This window comes from Gossypium raimondii, chromosome 11 (assembly GCF_025698545.1).
Source record: "Gossypium raimondii isolate GPD5lz chromosome 11, ASM2569854v1, whole genome shotgun sequence".
NCBI classification, from domain to species: domain Eukaryota; kingdom Viridiplantae; phylum Streptophyta; class Magnoliopsida; order Malvales; family Malvaceae; genus Gossypium; species Gossypium raimondii.
In genome coordinates this window covers 21,564,502-21,587,403 of record NC_068575.1, presented here as the reverse complement: position 1 = coordinate 21,587,403, position 22,902 = coordinate 21,564,502, and the positions used below count along the sequence as shown (strand labels likewise).

The window sequence follows — 22,902 nt, the reverse complement described above, 5'->3', positions numbered from 1 at the left end:
CCTAAGGAAACGAGTTTAAGAAGTCAGTGCATGCAAGGGTATAAATTGTTAACAGACCCAAAAATCTAGTATATGTATGGTGTGAATACTCCTTTCTAGGTGCACAAGCTCCATATTCAGACTGGTATAAGGAGGTAACAGAGGGATGTTGCGTATGATGATGAAAAGAAGACATGGGATAATATGTTTAGCCTCTAGTATGACACTCTGATGCAAACCGTATCTAGTGAAAACCCAACCTTGTGAAAGAACACATGTGTGTTCAAAAACAAGGAAGCACGTTAGGGGGCACAAAGGTGATGGCTGGTAAATAGCTATGATGAGGGGTATGAAGATACAGGAAAAATGGTTTTTCGAAACTAGGATCAGAAGCTAGCATAAGGAATGAAGTATGTGAGAAAAAGGGGATGCATGTGTGTAAAGTAAGGAGTGCGCGTTGCATGAAATGTTTAAACAATAAGTTTGATAGTTATGACAGGATGGTCTGCAAAAGTGACGTACATGCAAAGCAATTGTGTCATGTTCATCATATACAAGTTTCCAAAAATAGTTAGTGTCCACCAGTAGGCTGACTCTAATTGCGGTAGTATCCGCCAGTGGACATTTCGAATTAGAGAGAGTTGTATCCTCCAAATATGGCGTGCTAGTCTATCAGTTTGAGTCTAACCTCTTAATGTTTAATGATATTTATTGTGGGATTTGTGTCTCAAGAATTCATTAAGTACTCACGAACTTACCTAGTTGCATGAAATGTTTAAACAATAAGTCTGATAGCTATGACAGGATGGTCCGCAAAAGTGATGTACATGCAAAGCAATTGTGTCGTGTTCATCATATACAAGTTTCCAAAAATAGTTAGTGTCCACCGGAGAGGTGACTCGATTACGATGAGTACCGCCGGTGGATATTTCGAATCAGAGAGAGTTGTATCCTCCAAATATGGCGTGCTAGTCTGTAAGTTTGAGTCTAATCTCTTAATGTTTAATGATATTTATTGTGGGATTTGTGTCTCAAGAACTCATTAAGTTCTCACGAACTTACCTAGTTATTATTTTCAGGTTGTTAGATTGAACATCGTGATAGCAATGAGTTCTCACGAACTTACCTAGTTATTATTTTCAGGTTGTTAGATTGAACATCGTGATAGCAGGGGATCAGCCAAATTAGCAGCCCATTTGTGAGCCTTCCTTGTTTTTCTTTGTGTGGCATATATTTGTTAGGGGTATTAAAATGATTTGTTAGCCTTGTTGGCTTATTATTAAACATGGTTTATGGTGTTATTAGATTAATTTGAGTTGAGTTTTAAATTATAGCTCGAGTAGTAACTCGAAAGGAAAATTTCATTCGAACTTTTGGATATTTTCTAAGCTTCCGTCAAAGGCTATTTACTTGTAATTTAATCTTTTAAAGTAGCATGGTACCATTTTAATTTCGCTTTCAATTATATGCATATTTTCAAATTAACAAAACAACACTCTAGTAAGTGGGTACCCGTCAAATCAAAAAGTTGAGTTTTAAAAAAAGTTTAGTGCTTTTAACAGTTTTGACTTGTGACGCTCCATACACGAATCTGACGACCGGGTTGAGCGTGAGGTATTACAAACCCACTCCCGTCTAAATGGACACAGAAAATACTCAACACTCAATTTTTCATTCAATTCAATCCAACGCTCTAGCATTTTCTTTACTATAAACATTTCTATCTCCTTCAGGCCCTAGATGGAAACATTTAATATTTAACATCTACCACTAACCAATATGGCCGAGGGGAAACATAAATGTTCAACAGTTAAGGCTTATTCTATATACTTTTACCTATTTTGAGCAGCACAGCAATGTTTATGTACGTGGCTGAAGGCATCTCCACTAGACCATCACCTGAAAAACCAAGAAAGTCAAAGACATTTAACACCTAAGAAGGTATTCATTGATTCAGTCAGTATATGGTTTCTATATTACGTATAAACACCAGGATGACTAATCCATTAGATATTTCATAATGTATCTAAAGTACCTACTATAGTTTTCTATCCACATGCAGCCACGTGTCTAGAGTTCTATTTACCAAAACCCACAAATTTAGACAGCCAATAAAGAGAATAACCAGGCTTACAATATAGAATCTCAAATCAACTAATTCTTATCTAGAATTACATTTCTCAGTTAGTAGTAACAAGTCCCACATCATTTACAACATTGCCAACTTAGTAGATGCCGAAGTCAACTCTCGCCTTTAGTCAATCAAAACACTAATTTTCATCAAGCTTTATACCTTTCCGACCTCGTCTCATCACAGTCACCCTACTCAAATAAAATCCTAAACGACCAACCCTTTTTCTTTTCTTTTCTATCCCAGTATAACCACCTCTTCCAAACGTTTGATGTTCATTGTCCAACTTTCGGGAAGGTTGGTTTATTCCACAAATGCGACCAAAGTAATAAAAAGGATCAACATTACAAGATGATGAAGATACGATGCCTTTCATGCTAGTTGGCTGCACATGTTTTATAAACTCTTCTATCTCCAGATAGCTTGAGTGATCAGAATATTGGACTGAATATACGTACTTGTGAAATCTTTTTACAGATTCTAAATTACCATTGCGTTTATCATTCTGCTTCCCACCTTTTGAACTCACTTTGCTTCTGTTGTAACCAGAAGTTAAAAGAGAATCAAAAAGCTTGCCATTTCCTTCAAAGGGCTTAACCACCCACGGAAGACCAGATGGTATGATTCCTATAGTTGGGTGCATCCTATTTAATCCTTCTAAAGTGTTGATGCTAAAACTGTAACGAGGGATAGCTCGCACCCTTGTAAGAGATGTGTCGGTTGTGAAAATGTCATGGAACCCAAGGAGATGCATGGTTTGGAGGCGCTCAGGCCAGACCCAAATCTACAGGATTGCAAACAAGAAATGAATAGCTGATAGGAAATGCTAAAATGTTACAAATAAATCATCATTAATCTTCAAATATAACACTCTATAAAGTGACAATGAAGAAAACCTGAAAAAGTACTTTAACCCATCATCTTTTGCTAGTAAGATCTTTTCATCAAACAGTGATACATTTGAGAGAAAAGCCAATGCAAACACACTTAATACATGAGGTAAAATAGTGAGACTGATTTGTCATAAAGCATTGCAAAAATACTTGTAGATTTGAAGCAGTTAATTAAGATACTTCCCCTGTTGTAAAGTGTAAAACTGATATGTTACGGATCAAAGAAAATAAATTAAAAAAAGAATAACCTCTCAAGTACCTGACCCAGTGATTTCTCAAGACAGAATAAATCTCATTCAACCTAACACTTCCAACTTCTGGAGTAGGTTATGTTTTTTTTGCTCATTTACTGGAGTAGGTTATACTATGAAGAGAAACCAATTATAAAACCAACGCCCACAAGTAGAAAGGCGAAACCTTTTACCTTTACATTAAGTGCATTTGAGATGTGAAGCAAAAGATCTTCCTTGCCCAAGGTGTCAATCCCAATGACAATATCATGGTCTGGATAGGATGAAATGATGTCAGCAACCTGCTATCAGCAAAACTAAAGCAGTAAGAAAATCAAATCTGATCTTCAGCTCCGAAGTTACTCCTATAAATAAATAACCCATCTATGCAAACCCATACTTCGATTGTCTTCAACAGGAAGACTCAAAATTGACTTTTTTCTGCAAATATTGAAGAAGACATTGTAACCAGTGTTGTGCACTAAGAAGAAACAATTAAGCAATATTTCAGACTACTGTTGGTAATTGTAGTTTAATTTTCCCTCCTTGTCATCCACATAAATGCTTTATGTATGCTTAATGATGATAAATTTCCTAGCACGAAAAAGCAATAGCATCTTAATGTCTGAAATTAAGTTTTCACATAACTCAAAATAGAGACTAACAATCAATTATTAATATACAATTGATCTCCGTTACAAGATTACAAACAAGCCAAGTTGATAAACCAAACGCAACCCCTGGTTGAGCTTGTTTGCCGAGATTCTACATAGTCGAGCTTGATTAAACATTCATTTTCAAACCCAAACTTGATCTCAAGTAAGAATCATCATGATTAAATCCCAACTTTCTACGAGTAAACTTTGAAAATAATTTCTCTCCTATATAATAAATTAATAATCGTCCAAAAACCAAAAGTGTAAGCGCAATCTAACAATTGCCAGAGCATTTCACTGAGAAACTGTATATTAAACGAAAAATCCCGATTGGGAATTTTGAAAAGCACCTGCTTGACAGCAACTTCCCTGGGAGGAAATTGAAAAGTAGGATTACAATACGTGTTGTCCAAGTAAAGAACATCAACCGCATCGTCCTTAAGAGCATTCAGCAGCATTTCCTTTGCTAACTTCGCTCTCTCACAGTTTTTCTCCCATCGGAAATCTCCAGTGTTGAGCATGCATCCAAACTCTCCACGAAACAAGAACATAACCGCACCTACCACCACATAATTAAACAATTAGAAAAAAGAAAAGATTGGAAATTGATTTTTTTTTTTTTGTGAAATGCTAAACCCTTTGCGAACCGGGGCAATGGTAAGCGTCAATGGCCATGACTTGGACTGTAACTTTTGAACCAGTGGAAGGCGAAATGAGGGAGAGAGAGTGCCAGGATCCAAGATCAAGGACGCGAAGAAGAGTGAGATTGAAATTAGGGAATTTGAAAGGGAAGAGCTTGGCGGTGACGCGGGAGCAGAAGATGGGAGCCATGGCCCAGGTGGAAGATAGACCTTGAGTGTGATCGGTGTGCAGGTTTGTTAAGAAGTAAGCTTGACTGCCCTCTGCCCATCGATCTACCGAGATTAACCCTTTCTCCATATCAATTCTTTCTTCTAAAAACACTTTCGCAGCTAAATCACGCACGCCGCTATGACTCAGAAATTAATTTATACTTGATATATTCAAGGTTTTGCGTAGTCGTTTGGCGGGAAACTGAAATTTCTCTTCCAAAATTTTGAAGAGATTTGGTGACACAATAATCACTTGGAAAAGGAATTAGGGGAGAGGCGAAAAGAAAAATAATAATGGAGGGCTTTTAGATAAATGGTAAATTTATGAATCATTTAACCAAATAGTAGGAAATAAACCAGGTCAGTTCAGTCTGAAGGGTAAACCTCCCCATTTTTTAACCTTACAACTTTTTCGCCGATCACTGCAAGAGTCTCGTTAGTGGCGGACTCTTCGTCTACGCTATAACAAGGTGTAAATTTATTAATAAATGGATGTTTATGTAATTCTTATAATTCTCAAAAATTTATTTTTATAATTATTGTAACATTTAAAATTTATAAGGTGTCTTAATTATCTTTACTACATTGTTGTAATTTATGGCAATAGAATCTCTATAAATAAAATATTTGTAAAATTTTTAACATTTAAGTGAGAGTTGAATCATTCTTTCATTTATCTATTATTCATTCTATAATTCTTTTAATTTATAATACAACACAAATTTGTTTAAAGCTCTTAATTAGACTTTTAATCCAATATAGTCTTAGATTATATATCACAAATTGTTTTATTCTATTTTCTATGTTCATTCTCAAAGATATAATTATAATTAGAACATGCATTGGTAAATTTCCAATCTTATTTTTCCTTCCTTTATTTTCAGTCTTGTTATAATCTTTTACGTTTTAATAATTGATTAAAAGGCGTCATTTTGATTAAATTGAATTTAGTTAAGGTGTAATATATTTTATTTTAAAGTTATCAATGTTGCGTTATATATGTTCTTGAATGGGTATATTGATTTCTTAATTTTGTATTTACGTATTAAATGAAATTAAAATAACAATTCACACATATTGATTCTTTTATAATAAGTATGATACATATATTTTTAATCTTTGTACATAATATCTCTTAGAGGATATTTGGTTCACGAATATTAGATTACGTTCTCAATTTCTCAATCAACTCGAAAAATCTCTCAAATAGTCTCTTAAATTTTTTCCCTAAATTCTATGTTTATCTAAATTATACTTTTTATTATTTTATTAGTATTTTCAAGAAATAGTTTTTTTATTAAAAATTTGTTCATGTTCAATTATATATTTAGCAATGGTCAAGTCTCTAGTTCGTTTTGATAACAAGTACATCTTCGTCAACCAATTGCAAATGGTAAGAATAAATTTTAATCTTTTTATTTCATAGTTATAATTGAACTTGATTTTTTTTATAATTTTTAAGTAAATAGCCGGAAGATCGAATTTTGCAATGCTATATTTGTAATCTACCCAGTCCTCCATCACCGTTGATTGAAACATACTTAAAGGAAGCCGATTTTTTGCACGTAGCCTTTATAAGCCGGGGGTGTATGTTGGACCTAAAACTCATAAGCGTGTTGGTGGAGAGGTGGAGACCTGAGACGCACACATTCCATCTTTCATGCAATGAGTGTATTATCACTCTAGAGGACGTGCATTTACAATTGGGGTTACCCGCGGACGGGTCGATAGTTTTCGAGTCTATTCAGTCTACTGATTAGGGAACTGTATGTTACGATCTTTTGGGTGTGGTTCCAGAGACGATTTATGGTGTTCGTATCAAAATGGCCTGGTTATGAAATAATTTCGTGGAGCTAGTGGAGGATTCAACTGAAGAGGAAAGAGAACAATACGCTCGGGCATATATCCTTCAGATTATCGGGGGTATGCTGATGCCGAATAAATCACGAAACCTCATACATCTAAGGTGGCTACTGAAACTCGTTGATTTTAGAGGAGCTGGAGAAATTAGTTGGGGATCCGTCGTGTTGGTGACATTATACCGAGAGATGTGTCAGGCAACACAACTAGAAAATATCAAAATTGGTGGTTGCCTTTTACTACTACAATCATGAGTTCGGTACCACTTTCCATTTTTACATGCTCGAGTGAACTACCTGTATACATTCCCACTCGTAATAAGGTAAAATTCAGTAGATATTACCATTATTAAATTGATTTAAAATAAAAGTATTATGCTAATATGTTATTTAAATAAGTAGAATCATGTTCTGAGTCAAGTGGGATTACCTACCGAGATTAAAGATATATAACTTCTATTAGACCAACGATCGAAAGCGAATGTATGTATTTATTTAATTTTGAACTATATATAAATAACGTAGTTGATTTCGTATTTAGTATTTAGTAATATATATAACTAATGTTTTCTTTTATCACGTTCATATATTTTGAATGGACATCATACAAGGACCCGACAATTCAGTAGCACCTCAAGAGCTTGATGATCTGCACCATATCGACTTACAGTGACTGGATACGAATTGGTTGGTATTCCACTTGCAATTTATTAACATGTGGAATAACAGGTATGATTTTTTACCTACTCGTGAAAATATTATCATTTCAGAGTTAGCATGCGACCCGAAGTACATGCCATGGTTTAGGATCCATGGTAAGCCATATTTATACGAGGAAGAGGTGAGGCGTCGACATCCCCATATGAGTAGGCCACGATGAGACCCTTTAAATCGAAGGGGTAGCGAGGTAGGCCCATTATCAATGCCCACGCAAGAATTGACCCCGACGACCTCAACACCGATGCCCACACCACCCCCTATTCAGTATGTACCGTCTCATTCTGGTTAGTATCCTAACTCTTTTATTTTTACACAAGCACAAAATGTTGCACCACATTTTTTTACTTCTAGTTCTATGTCAGGTTGGATTGTTGGTCATCCATCCCCGATGTGGTACACGTCCGGGCCATCTTATTTCCCAATGACGGTGATGCCTACGATGATGTATACGGCATCTATGCATGAGGCACTGACGGGGAGTCTACTCATTATCCCATCGGCTTATGGGACTCAATATAGTTACGTTCATTCGTCGTGGGTGACTCAAACACCTTCGGTATCTTTGTTCTATCAAGGTGGGTCATCTTCCCAACCACCTATTTATAGACCGAAGGATGCACGATGCCAACCGCGAATACAAGGATCTACATCGACTGAAGGCGAACCTCGACAAACACAACCTAGCCCAAAAGTTGAACCTAGAAGGAATCTAGCGCGTAACCGCCGACCACCCCGATGTGGCACAGATTCTGATCGACATATGTATTGATGAATTCTATATTGTATCATTTAAGAAAATATAAGTTCTTTTGAATCTTTTTTGTACACAGTTTGGTTTTTGTACAATTAAACCCTAATCAAAATAGAAATTTACTTTGATTCTTTTCACATAGCATAGCAATAAGATTTGATTTGAAAAGAAATATCAAATGTTCTTTTTGAAAATTTCCATGAAGAAAAATCAAATTTACTTTGGATTAACAATGGCTAACAATTCCTATGAAGACATATATTATAATGTTTACTTTCGATGTAGACATTATGGTATTGTATAGCCCAGGTTCCTACACCACCCGCATAACCTTTATTGGTTTGAGTTGTCCCGAATATCCATGTTGTCGCATATTCGAGTAGAGAATGGTCGACCTTTTGGTTTTCGACACAATTCTCTATCAAGTATTAAATTAAATGGAGCAAGCGATACAGACAGCCACTTACGTTTATCTAGGACTGGTGTGAATACATGTCTCCACACGTTGTACAAGTTTTCTAATTTATACATTTCATTGACAAAGCTCATGGGGCCCAAACAGAGATTCATACAACCTACAATTGCATAAGCGCATGAAAAATGAAGTGCATCAAATATCCCACAGTCGCAAGTCCTATTTCTTAGGTGTACCCGGTACACTCCCCCCGCAATACCTTGGTCCAGTCTGTTGAAATCTATCACCCGAAACCATAGGTCATCGCGCGAGTGACAAACTACCATAATGCAGTTGGCTCGTGCCTTACCATTATTAATTTGTTCCAGTACCGCCGGACACCATACATGGCCTCCCTACAATTTCCCGACATAACTCGCCGCTCGCTTTGGGAACAATTTCGCCAAACGAAAGTATGTCTCTTTTACAACAGAGGTTATCAAAAATGATGGTTCCTTTTAAAAAGAAATTGATGCATTCTACTAGGTTTGAGGTCATGTGGCCATATCGTAGCCCGCTGTCGTATGATTGTGTCCACTGATCGAAGGGTATGTTAGTGAGGTATGCTGCCGTTGCCGAGTGAGTTGATCGCAATATTCCAACATCTCATGAAAATAATCCTTCATGATCTCGTACCTTATCAATATAAGTGGATAGCAACAATTACATACAAAAAATTATATAAAAACAAACGAAATATTACAAACCAAATATTATTGGTGGTGATTAAATACCCATGTTGGTCACTTGTCGTCACTCAGTGGTAGACCAATATTGCTGGTAGTAGTTGGACGTAACGTGCCTTAGACACTATCGATGGTGTGTACGATCCTAGAGGCTTCCATGTCGTTCAATTACAGATAGTATTATAGTTTCCCGATCCGAGATGACGCATATATCAGGTTGGGGGCAGATATGCCTCTTTAACCTAGACAGAAAGAAATCTCAGTCGTCTACTTTATCCCATGGTGTTATTGCCTACACAATTGGAAGGATCCTCCGATTACCATCTTATGCCACATCTAACAATAGCCAATGGGTATATCTACCATAGATAAATGTACCGTCTATTTGTACCAATGGCTTGCAGTACTGGAATGCATCCCGACATTATTTGAAGGTCCAAAACAGACGCTTGAACACTCAGCACCTACAAAGCAAGCGATCGGTTTAGTACGCGTAACCCATTTCAAAATCTATTATGCAACCTGGTACGTACCTCTCTAGCACCTGACACCACTTCCATACCTCATTGTATGATGCATCCTACCCACTATGCATCTTCTCTAAGGCCTTCTGCTTAGCTATCCACAGCTTGCGGTACGAAGATGTGTAGTTTAATTGCTATGAATATTGACAATTAAAATCGACACAGCAGTCCTTGAATTCACTTTCACCATCGGTAGTATTAAGCCTGCAATCATATCTTAATCCAGCTTCGGATGATCTCATGAAACACCTACAACCCCATGAGTACGTTAAATTAATTGGAACTAACCCTAAACCTTAAATAAAACCCTAAGAACTCAGTGATACTATACCAGAGGCAACACATGTATATGAACCAGTAAACTTTTTTATAACCCATAACCTCTCCACCTTCTTAATAGAAGCCATGATTTTCTATGCGTAGCAACTGTCTCGCATTACACACTTGGCATCGAACTTCTCAGATTTAGATTTAACCACGTGGAGGCTAACCTCATTCTTAATGCTGTATCAATTCAATGCAACGAGAAAACCATCTTCGTTGGAGGTCTGACCCACCAATATTTGCCATGTTGGAAGCCCCCTCGCCGGTGGACGTCATAGGGAGTACATCATCCTTTCTTGTGTACGTTTCGGAACGTCCAAAATCACATGTCAATTAACAAACATAGAAGTTGATGCCATTCTCCAGTAAGTATTCCCAACATTGAACATTGACCCACCGAGGTGCATCGTGCAGTGGTCGCGTATTTCGATCTACCACCAAAACCCGATGGTTCCGTGTTCTGCCTCCCACAATTGAAATCTAAGGCTGAACCGGATAAGTGTCTTCCCATTGATGATTCTGGGATATCATAATGGGAACTTTCTAACAAAGTGGTTGGACTATCAACATTTTTAACTGTTCTCGCCTCTCGAACAAGAAGAGATGTTGAAATCACAAGTCCTTCATTTAGCCTTGAAAATTTCACGTATAACTCTAGAAACGGCGATCCACTGTTGAGGTGCGTCTACACCACCGCCTCCAATCCCCGAACACCTTTGATATTAAATGAGTCATATCTCATAGGATCGACCGAAGTACAAAATTGATACTTAATTGATGAAACTCTCATTGTCATAGATCCAAAGATTTTTCGCCTAATTCTTTTACGAGGTTCTGTCAACTCTATGTTATGGTCAAAAGTCAGTTGCGTTGTGTTCTCCAATAAAGAAAACCACACCATTCTTGGTGTCATGGACCTCACCATCATAATAAATAATTGTACTAATTTTTCCACTCATTTTCAACCAAATTATCTGTCGAGAGAAATTCGAAACAAAAACATTATGAAAAAATGTAATGCTTCATATGAATATTAACAAGAAAAATCAAGTTATACCTTCCCTCTGAACTTCTTCAATTTCTATTGCTCCAACTTATGCCACAGAGGCTGAAATATGGGTTATTTATAGCCTAAAGGATAACATCCCACTCTTTTCTATAAAATGTCCCAGATAGTGGGGGTTGAAATTTGTAAAGTAAAAACGCTCTAAGCAGGATGCATTATCGATGCAAGATCTTGAAAAGGCGCCCAGTTGCCAAGCGCCAAGATTTCTGCGCACAGTGCATCCTACTTGGAGCATTTTTCCTTTACAAACCTCAACCCCTACTATTCGGGGTATTTTTCACAAACCTTTCAGATATACTAGGAATCTCGGGATATTTTTTTAGAACCATCTCCTCAAATTTATTTTTTAGAAGCAGTAGTACTGAAAAGGGCGCCCAGCTAGAAGCATTTTTAGTACTTTTGCTGACTGTGCATCCTGCTTGGAGTGTTTTTTCTTTAAAATTATTTCTTCAGGACCTATTTCGTCAAAATTATTTTTTCAGATTTCATCTTGTCAAAATTATTTTTTCAAAACCCTTAAATCTTAAAAATTAAATAAAACACTACAACCCATAATTAATAAACACTTAAAAATAAAAAAAAACCCTAAACCTAAACACTTACAAATTAAAAAACCCTAAACTCTAATTTAAAATTCCCACAACCTTAATTTCATAAACCCTAATCCCTAATTAACAAATAAACCCCTGGGAAAACACTGGCAAAAGCGTGCTTATGTAGAAGCGCTTTAGTAAAGCATGTTCACATGGATGCTATTTATAGGTCAGATGGGAAAAAAACATTGAACTAGATGCGCTTTTTTGGTTTTCCCCTGAAAACGACTCCAGCTCAGTGCGTTTTACAAAAAAATGGGCCATTCCTATAAATATCAGTCAAAATGGCCCATTTTCGTAAGTTTTTTTAGAAAATGGCCTTTTCTGGTAAATTAGTCTAATATCATATTTCTTGATATTTTGAGTAGATTATAATAAACAAATAAGTGTGATATCTCATATCAACTTATTTAAGCATGCCCATGCATTTCTAGTCTCATTTCATCAAGTGCCCCAAGATATTACTCCGATTATGTAGGAGGGACAAATTCTATCTTGATTAATCATATCCACTACATGGATTGTGGTATATCCAATATCAGTCTTTAGGGTACAACCTGTTACAGTAGACATTTGACTACATCAAAATATATGACTCACAATGTTAGGACAATGGTGATCTGAAGCTTGAGGATCAAATACATAGTTATCACCATGAGTAATGTTGTGACTATTACATAATAATGAAAGAAACATACTCACAACGGGTCAGTCCAATATGTTGTTCTCTAACACATACTGATGTATTGATTTTAACATCCCTATTTCAATGGCAACACTTTGTCATTAGTCAACTACACATTAGCCATAATGCATTATTGCTGTCCAAACCCACAATAATACATAACTAAGGACTTTTTAAGAATAATTATATTATTCTCAAGACTTTATTATTAATCAGTTTATTTATACACATAGAAAAAGAGAATGAAATAAAATAGCAATGCCTTGTATTAACAACAAGGTGAAACGAGTATGTAATTGTAATCATCTCATGATTGGTCTTTAAGCATACTCTAACAATCTCTCACTAGCACTAAGACCAATCAATCATATATGTAATGCCAAGTGACTTAATGTGACGATCATGCTTCTATTGTGTTAGAGGTTTCATCAGTGGATCAATATTGTTGACATATATTGGTACTATGCATATTTTCACATATTATTTATCAATGATTTCTCGAATGAGATAAAAGTGTCTAAGTATGTGTTTGGATCATTGATGAGATTTGGGTTCATTTGCCTATGCAATGGCTCCATTGTTGTCACAAAGAAGTTCTATAGCATCTAATATGCTAGGCACAACCCCTAGTTCAGATATGAACTTCTTGATCCAAATAGCCTTTTTTGCAGCCTCACTGGCTGCAATGTACTCGGCCTCAGTGTAGAATCAACTACTGTATATTGCTTTAAACTTTTCCAACTTACAGCGCCACCATTAAGGAAAAACACAAAATCCAATTGCGATCATGAATCATCCTTGTCAGTTTGGAAGGTAGCATTAGTGTAACCTTTCACACTCAACTCTTTCTCACCTCCATATATAATGAATGCATCCTTAGTCCTTCTCAAGTACTTAAGGATATTTTTAATTGCAACCCAATGACCTTTATCAGAATCTACTTGGTACTGACTCATCATGCTTAAAGTAGATAATACATCTAGACAAGTACATAGCATGGCATACATAATAGACCTAATGGTCGAAGCATATGGAATATTACTCATATGTTCTCTCTCTTATAGAGTTGAAAGACACATCTCCTTCAAGATGTCTCATAGGTAAGAATCATCTCATAGATTTTTTCATACTAAACTTTTTCAGTACTTTATCTATGTATGTACTTTGGCTTAGACCTAAGAGTCGTCTTGATCTATCTCTATATATTTTGACTCCTAATATGTATGTAGTCTCGCCCAAGTCCTTCATAGAGAAACAACTTCCTAACCAAAACTTAATACACTGTAAGGTAGGTATGTCATTTCCTATAGTAAGTATGCCATCTACGTATAGTACTTAGAATACAATAGTGCTCCCACTAACTTTCTTGTAAACACAATGCTCATCTTCATTTTTGATAAAACCAAAATCTTTGATCGCATTATTAAAACAAAGATTCCAACTTTGAGAAACTTGCTTCAATCCATAAATGGATCTTTGTAGTTTGCAAATCTTTCTAGCATCTTTCAGATCGAAAAAACCTTTAGGTTGTGTCATTACACATGCTCTTCTAGTTTCCCATTAAGGAAAGTTGTTTTGACATCCATAAGCCAAATTTCATAATCTTGAAATGCATCTATTGCAAGTAAAACCTGGATGGATTTAAACATAGCAACAGGAGAAAAGGTTTTGTCTTAGTCGACACCATGAATTTGTTGAAAACCTTTAATGACTAAATATCCTTTGTATGTTTGTACATTACCATCCATGTCGATTTTATTTTTGAAAACCCACTTGCACCTTATGGGTTTAACCTTTTCAGGTGGGTCAACCAATATCCATACCTAGTTTCTGACATGGAATCCATCTCAGACTTCATGGCCTTAAGCCATTTTTCAAAATCTAGGCTCGCCACCACTTCTTGATAAGTCCGAGGCTCATCTTGATCCATAAGTAGAATATTGTAATGCCTTCAACCTGACCCGATTCACTGGATCCGAATCTTGGGTGTTACATTACTATTATAGGCTTCTACAAGCTTAAGACATACAAATTTTCAAAGGAATGCATCTTATTTAGTAATATTACATGTCAAAGTTACATTTGGGCGTACATTATGTACAGAATTTACAAGGGTAATTGTTCATCACATTTGCTTATACTGTCCCCCTTATTTAACCACTAAGTAATATTACTAACTTAGAGTATTTGGCTAACACAACTAAGTCATCCTAAGGCTTATAAACAAAATTTTGAGACTTGCTTGTAATGTTTCTGCTAAACTCGAACACGCCACCGCTCTATATGCATAAGTGCCCACCTCACCACCCCTTTGGTGTAGCCCTGGCATTGTTCCTCCTAGCATCTCCTTTACCAGAGACATAAAAAATAGAGGGATAAGTTCAATAGAACTTAGTGAGAAAATCCTCTTTTACCTGAGTCCTTATTCAATGATTTCAACATTTGTTTCTCGTCCATAACTTTCATCCTATCGATCGCATAGACTTCGCCATAACCTTCTATACTCACTTTTCTTTCAGAGTTAGTCCGTACTGGCCAAATTCTCAGAATATTGTGTTCATCATTCGTTCAAAGTCCATCTAAATGCATTGTCTTCGGATGGTCACCACGAGGACTGTTCTTTAGATTACGCCACAAAAGGCGTTCCCTTACAAAGATAGCTATAGAGACTTTCCTTTCAGAGTATTGCCACGAAGACATCCTTTAACATAGATTGCCACAAAAGCTTTCTTTTAACAGAGATAGCCACAAAGGTGTCCTTTTTATAGATATAGTCACAAAGGCGTCCTTTTTATAGAGATAGCTATAAACTCTAAATTATATAGATTTTTTTATAGTTGTTTATATAACCTTTTTACATAGAATTTATGTTAATCTCGAGTATTTGGATATTTAATTGGGTGATTTTTGTTCATATTGAGACAATGGGCATAATTTTAGTAAAGTATGGAATTTTATGAATTTATGTATTAAATTTTGCATAATTTAACTATCTTATGTTACATAGTAATTTTTGTGCTTTAATTGTTGAGCACCATTGAATTAATAAGTGTGGGAGCTTATCTAAATCATACATGATCATGAGTTATACTCCACCTCAATTGGATGGCAAATACAACAAATTGAGTCAAAAGAATTCAATTTGATCCAGTTGAAGTTGTCTTTTTTAGAATAGCAAGTCAGATAATTATTTAGGTCACAAAATTGTCAAATTAGGGGGAAAGTAGTCCAACTCGGCTAAGGCATCAAGAGCAGCCTAAATTAGCTATGGGATAATTAATTTAGATGTCCCTACACTTGTGAAAAAAATCAAAAATCATTTTCCAACTTATACCCAAGAAACTATCCAACCCCTTGCATGATTCATTCACGAAATCAAGCATGAATCAAGCAACCACCAACCTCTTCCTCCACATTTCATGGCTGACCAACCAAGGGAGCATTTCAAGGGATCTCTATGCTATTTTTAGCTAACTCCTAGCCATTCCTCTACATTAAATACCATCCCTCATTTCAAATCATCCTTCATTCATCTCTCAATTCACATTTCTCTCATCTTTTCTTCCCTCTCTTCCACGCATAAGCTGTCCATTTCTCCACCTCCCTTAGCTAGCATTTCCCTTGAGGAAAACCACTCTTGGCCAATTTTTTTGAAGAGCATTTTACGAAAGAGCAATCACGAGAATCGGAGGAAGCCATCATGATCAGTCTTCGGAGAATCACCGAAATCATCAAGGGTTTCTTCTTTCTTATTCTTTAATTTTGTTCTTAGTTATTCAACATGTTTGCAATTTGTTGTGATGTTTTTCCATTGAAAATGATGATTGAATTTTGTTTAGCTAGAATAACTGCAATGGTTGGATAAAATTCATTTATTTCATGTTTATATTGTTTTAAGCCTTAGTTGTTCATGCTTCCAATTAAAATTGTAACACCCCTAACTTGTCTTCATCGTTGTATTAAAGTTACGAAGCATTACCACTAGAGGTGCTCATGGGCGTGGACGGCACTTTGAAATATGGGAGGTTTGGGTAAAAATATAGGCCGAAATATAGGCTTGGGCAAAAAACGAGGCCGATTAAAAAAGCAAAGGCCTCGGCACCACTTTTTGGCCCTTTGCACATTTTACCTACCTAGAATATAATAATTTTTTTATTTTTTTATTTTTAATTTTAAAATACTTTTTTAAATTTTTAAATTTTAAAATTTTTTAAATACTTTTTAATTTTTTAATTTTAAAATATTTTTAAAATACTTTTTTAATTTTGTTTTAATTTTTAAAATAAATTTTGGTATTTATTTAAAAAAGCAGGGTGGCGGGCAGGCAGGCCAGCTTATGATTTTTTTTTGGCGGGCACAGGCAAAATTCTAGGCCCATATTTGGTAGGGCGGCCGAATTTTTTTTTCTAGGTTCTACCAAATTTTACCATGAGCACCTCTAATTACCACGCATATCATAACAAATAATAACATTTAACCATTCAAATATCAAATTAAATAACATATTATCAATTTCAAATGTCATTCATAGTATAAATATAATTATTGACCTTAAATCAAGCTTACAAGGCCTTAAAGATAATTCAGGAACAATCAGGGACTAGTTTGAAACAAAAAGAAAGTTCTAGAAAAAATATAAAAATTAAAAATAGGGGTCACACGACCTTGTGAAAAAACCCAGGCCATGTGGCTCAGGGACACGGTTGTGTGGCCAAATCGTGTAACTCATTATACTCGTGCAATCAGGGTCACACGGCTGTGTAACTCACTGATGCTGTGTGAAAAATCTTACATACGAAATCAAGGTGACACACGGCTGTGTGATGTGCCCACGTGCCAGACTACGTGGACCTAAAAAACCTTCAAAATCAAGCTATTTCAAACCATATTCTTGGACACCAAGACACACCTTTTTGAACCTATTTCCACATGCATATAAACACTTGTAAAGACACCTAAAACATGCCAAATTCAATCATCCTTAGCCTAACCAATATGCCTTCATTTGGCACAACAACTCATATACCAAAACAATCAAAACCAATCCTATACTTTCATGTCATGAGCCTATACCAAATGGTTTACACTTAAGCTCAAAAACCATACATTAACTCATGCCAAAACTTACCATTATTCTTTTCATTCAACCATATTCATTTGTACCAAATTTCAAACACCTTTGTAAAGTTTATATCAAGTGATCAATGAGCACAACATGACCATAAACACACCAATGTGTAAAACATGATCACATACAAGCTATTACAAATTTCACCTATTACATGATAAGTGCACACCATATTTAAATTTTCATACCAAACCATGAACTAGCACATTATTAACTAAAAAATATATTCATCACACAAGTAGAGAACATGATAAAGAATGAGAGTGGTAGGACGAAAGGGGATCGTAAAGTTTATTCACGTCGCGGATTTGACTTAGGGATCTAGACGTTGGGAAAGAAACTTGGATTTTGACACAACTTGAAATGCAATCAAATCCAAGTTAGATAAAACAATTAAAAAATAACTAAGAGAATTAAAATAGAAGAACAAATCTACTATTAGAATGATAAGGAATAAAATAAAAAAGATAGATGGAAAGATAGGACGTGGTATGTAGAAGTCCTAAGAAGCCTTGAAAACAAGAAGAATCCACAACCCCCTTCAAGTGGCTCTAATTTTCCCTCCAAGAAAGAAAACTTGGCAAGAAAAAGTTTGAAAATGATCCTCACAATCTGAAAAGACTGTTAAAACTCTTCTAAAAGAAACTCAAGAGAAATTCTTGAAAAGAAAACTAAAAGAGAATTTATTAACTCAAAAGGGAAGTTGAATAATAATAAATTGTGTGATTTGTGTACAATGCAAAGGCCTATATATAAGCTAGCTAAATAAATCTAAATAAAACTATTAAGTATACTAGAACTCTAATTAATCTAAACAAGAAGTAGTTTTAAACTAAACTTTCTTGTTGACATAAAAATCCTAACTAACTTAAACTACTTAATAATTGTCAAAATTTTAGAATAATAAAATAATAAGATTTGATAAAATTAATCCCAAAACCCGAACCCAATATGATTTAAACTCGAATTAAAATCCTGAAACTCATAATTCCCGTCATAAGCATGTCCAAAAATCCTACTCGCGCAGTCTTTATTAAAACGATCATAACTTGAGCTCCCGAAATTGAAATTGAGTGATTCAAAGTGTGTTTTGAAGCTAAGAAATAGATCATCGACTGCCATGAGACATCTAAACCTAGAAATGCTTGGATCCCATCCAAAAAGTCATCACAAGTCTGTGGATTTCTTAAACTTGAAAATTGACAGCTTCGGTGAATGGAATTTAATAAATTTCACCCCATTCGTGCATGTATCATTCCCCCTTTCTTAAAAAATATTCATTCTCAAATCTTGTCTTTGATCAAATCTTGGTTTGATTTGCTTTGCCTTTGACATTGTTGTTGGGCCTTGATGTAGTGTGAATCCATTATATCTATGGGTCTGAAATTAGGCCTTGAGACTCGCATCATTCCCCTTTCCTCAAGAAGATTTGTCCCCGAATCTTTAACTCTACAATAAGAAAAAGGATTAGAATAAATAACAATAAAATGAAAAAAAGTACTTACCTAAGCTTTTTTGTGCGCTAAAACTATCTCTAGGATCAAAGATATGATTTTGATCTCTCAAATCAGCATGGATCAAGTATCTCTCCTTCAAAAATAAACCACCAACATTAAATAAAGAAATATTAGACACATGAGTGTTCAAGTAAAAAATGATCTGTAACTTTCTTTGAATATACATGGTCATCCATAAGAATTTCCAATGATGAGTCAAGAAGTTCACATAATTATAAAAACAAAAAGTTTAATATTATTATGTAAAAATCATCGTTAAATGTCAAGATAGAAAATTTTGTTACAAGAGAAAATATATAAAATGCTTTAATAAACTTATATAATACAACAAAATTACTTTTTTAACCTTTAAAATATAGATAAATCCAAAAAGTAATTGAAACTGATAAAGTTTTATTTACATTTGACCAATGAGAAAACATGTCATAAGGAAATTTAAAATTAGTAGCATACTTATCAAACACATGCAATGTATGTCTACTTAATTTAATTTCTAATTTTTCCTTACTTTTCTTACCTTGTAGCACTTGTGGAGAATTATCATTGTTCAACTTACCTCTTTCCTACAAGTAAAATCATCTATCGATGGTAGAGTAATATAATTGGAAGTCTGCCAATGGATTCTTGAAGTCTTGTAATGAAGAAACACCATTAAATAAATTTGAGTTAGGGTTAGTTAAAACATATTAATTCCTCACTTTTGTATGGGTGTTTTCTTGCTTTTCATTTTCTTTTTCCACTTGAGAACTCTCCAATTTTACCTCATATGGATTTTCACTTACCAAATTTGGACCATCAAGTAAACTTCTATCACTCAAGGTCTCTTTCCTCTCTATTTTTCACTTTTTCTTCCTCACTTCCCATATCCCCCTCACAAGTATTATGAATATTCAATTCAGTACAATTTATCTTAGTAAGAGAACATGACGTTTCTATCTCATCTAACTCCATAGATTTGAGGAGAAAATTCTCACCATCATCTTTTTTTATCAACAAAAATCTTATGCCAATCAATGTCATGAGCTCGTTGTTGTTTTGCTGAAATTAGTAGAAGTGGGCTGCGATGTAGAAGAATGTTTTATATGACCCCCATTTTTCCACTTAAAAGGTTTAGTCTCATCACATTTTGGCAGCAACTTATTAGAAGCATAAGGAGGTTTCGAATTCTTAAAAGTATAATTAGAACTCGTACCTCTATAATATTACGATGCACTAGATGAACAAGATTGACGTTGTTGAAATTGCTGCTCAATCTCAACTGCCTTGTGTACTACCTCCTCAAGATCAATGTAGGTTCGAAGATCAAGAGCATTGGTTATCGAAATGTTCAAGCCATCTACAAACTGCACAATGGTAGTCTCTTTATCTTCTCGCACATTTGCTCTTTCTATAAGCATATCAATCTCCTTAAAGTACTGATTAACAGATCGATTACCTTGAACAAGGCGTCGAAGTTTCATTTTGACCTCTTTGTAGTAATGAGAAAGAACATAACGCTTTCGCATCAATTGCTTCAACTAGTCCCATGTTTCAATTACCCTTTCCCTGTTTCTTTGACAATTAATTCCAATTTGAATCCTCCAACTCAATGCATAATCTGAAAATCTAAGGCTCGGCAATGAGGCTTTTTCCTCTTCCTAGAATTTATAGTAATGAAACATAAGTTTAATTTTTTATTCCCACTCACAATATGCATAAGATCATTCTTTCCATGAAATTATGGAAGTGAAAATTTTGGTTTAGTAAAAGAAGGTTGTCCACGATCTTTTTTGATGAAAGTCTCATCATTCGTGTGAGAAACACGTCTAACATTATTTGCATGAAGATGAGGCTGGTTAACCTTATCTCCTCAATTACGATTTTGACGCTCAATTTGGGTACTTAGATCTGGAAATTTTAGGTACAAAATTCAACCCACGGAATATTTTTTTATTTTTCTATACCTTTTCGATCACTTTTTTTGTAAGAAATATTTTTTTTATATTCTAAAACAGTACCAAGAAATAGTATGTAAAATTTCAGATCATTTGAAAAACTTTACCCATTGAAAAATATTTTTTTGAAAACTTTCTGGACTAAAAAAATTGCTTTGAGGTTGTTTATTGGAAATCAGTTTATATGAACAAAAAGAACATCTGAAATGCCCAAATCTAATACCAAATAATAAAGAATGAGAGTGGTAGGACGGAAGTGGATTGTAAAGTATGTTGAAGTTGCAGATTTGACTTAGGGCTAGTAAACTCTAAATTATATAGGGTTTTTCTAGTCATTTTTACTACCTTTTTAATAATAATACTCTGAGTATTTGTTAATTAATTAAGTGGATTTTGTTTATATTTCGATGATGGGCATGAATTATAAAAAATGCAAATATAAGCTTTATTGTATTGATTTTGTGCATAATTTAAATTATTTCATGTTAATTATTAATGTGTTATATTTTATTATGTAGGGAACCAGGGAGATGATATAATATGGAGCATATAATAAAGTTGCATGAACATGAGCTATTTATTTCCTATATTGGATGACAAAACCATGATAAATGGGTCATCAAGGTGTTACTTTGACCCAGTAAAAAAAGATGATATATGATTGACAAGTCTGACAAACTTAGTGGGTCATGAAACTGTCTAACAAGGGGGAGTCAAGCCCAAATTTGGCACAAGCATGTTGGTTTCTCAAAAATCTCTTTCGGGAAAATCATTTGGAAGTCCCCAGATTTGGAGAATCATTGGAATTAGCACACAAATATTGCGCTTCAAACCGCCCAACCTATGCCTAAATTGTCAGATCACCGGCACCTCTATGGCGCAGCGAAAAATAAAATCCGGTGATCCTAACCAGGGATCCATGTGTGAGGAACGAATCGGGGTGAAAGAGGTTGCGAAATTACCTAATGTTTATTCAGAGTAGACAGCAACACCTCAACAACGAGTAGTCGATCTCATTGTCGAACCAAACCGCAATCTATCGTGATTCCGCCTCTATGTAATCCACCCAGTTGACTACTGAACGGAAGGAATCCTAAAAGCAGTTTTGAGAGTTATTTTTCTTTGAAGGTCGCTAGACTCAAACAAAGAAAACGGATTATATATATCCTTTTGTTTTAGGGTTTTTTAAGAATTAAATAAATATAATAATATTTTAATCCGAAAATTATAATTACATTAATTATAATATAAGTTCGGTAAACCATATATTTATTTGAATTCTTATGCTAACCAAATTCATGTCCTCACTATGCGTACAACAACCTTGTACATAATGTGTTGGAAATTTGATTACCGAATTAAATTAATTCTATAATTAATTTAATTCAAGTGACCCCAAAAACAATACCAACTATGGTTTATTCCGTTCATTTCAACTATAACCCTGTAGGTTCTTGTAACGTTAGCAGTAACACTAGAACGATTCTAATGCTACGAACAATGAGTGGCATCTAGCAATGCATCATTGCTACCTAAGTCACAAGAGATCATGATTCGACATAACCTTTTTATGATTAACCTTTTATGCAATAATCCTTAAGTCCTTTATCTCTGGATTGGACACAAGTCATGGAATAGTCACACTTGCATTGTCCATTCCATATTCCTTGATATCTTAAGCAGACTACGATATACAAATAAGTATGACATCTAATATCAACTTATTTGAGCATGGCCATGCATTTCTAGTCTCACTTAATCAAGTGGCCTAAGATATTACTCCCATTATGTAGGAGGGACTTATCCTATATCGACCAACCATATCCCTCTACATAGATTGTGGTATATCCAACATCAGTCTTTATAGAACAACCGATTCTGATTATACGTTTGATCGTATCAAAATATACAACTCACGATG

At 34.9% G+C, this 22,902-nt stretch overlaps 1 protein-coding gene across 2 annotated transcripts; it reads right to left on the bottom strand.

The window, feature by feature from the left end:
* Positions 1-1,931: 1,931 nt before the first annotated feature.
* LOC105788081 (uncharacterized) lies at positions 1,932-5,182 on the bottom strand. 2 transcript variants are annotated; one of them, XM_052623299.1, is made up of 4 exons: positions 4,537-5,182; positions 4,240-4,448; positions 3,428-3,538; positions 1,932-2,894 (listed from the first exon to the last, which is right to left on the bottom strand). In XM_052623299.1, exons 1-4 carry the CDS (start codon positions 4,826-4,828, stop codon positions 2,250-2,252), a joined length of 1,257 nt encoding a protein of 418 aa, XP_052479259.1. In that variant the 5' UTR covers positions 4,829-5,182; the 3' UTR covers positions 1,932-2,249. The 2 variants fall into 2 exon arrangements, with proteins under 2 accessions (XP_052479259.1, XP_012470241.1); XM_012614787.2 differs by having other exon boundaries at positions 3,428-3,535.
* Positions 5,183-22,902: the final 17,720 nt, after the last annotated feature.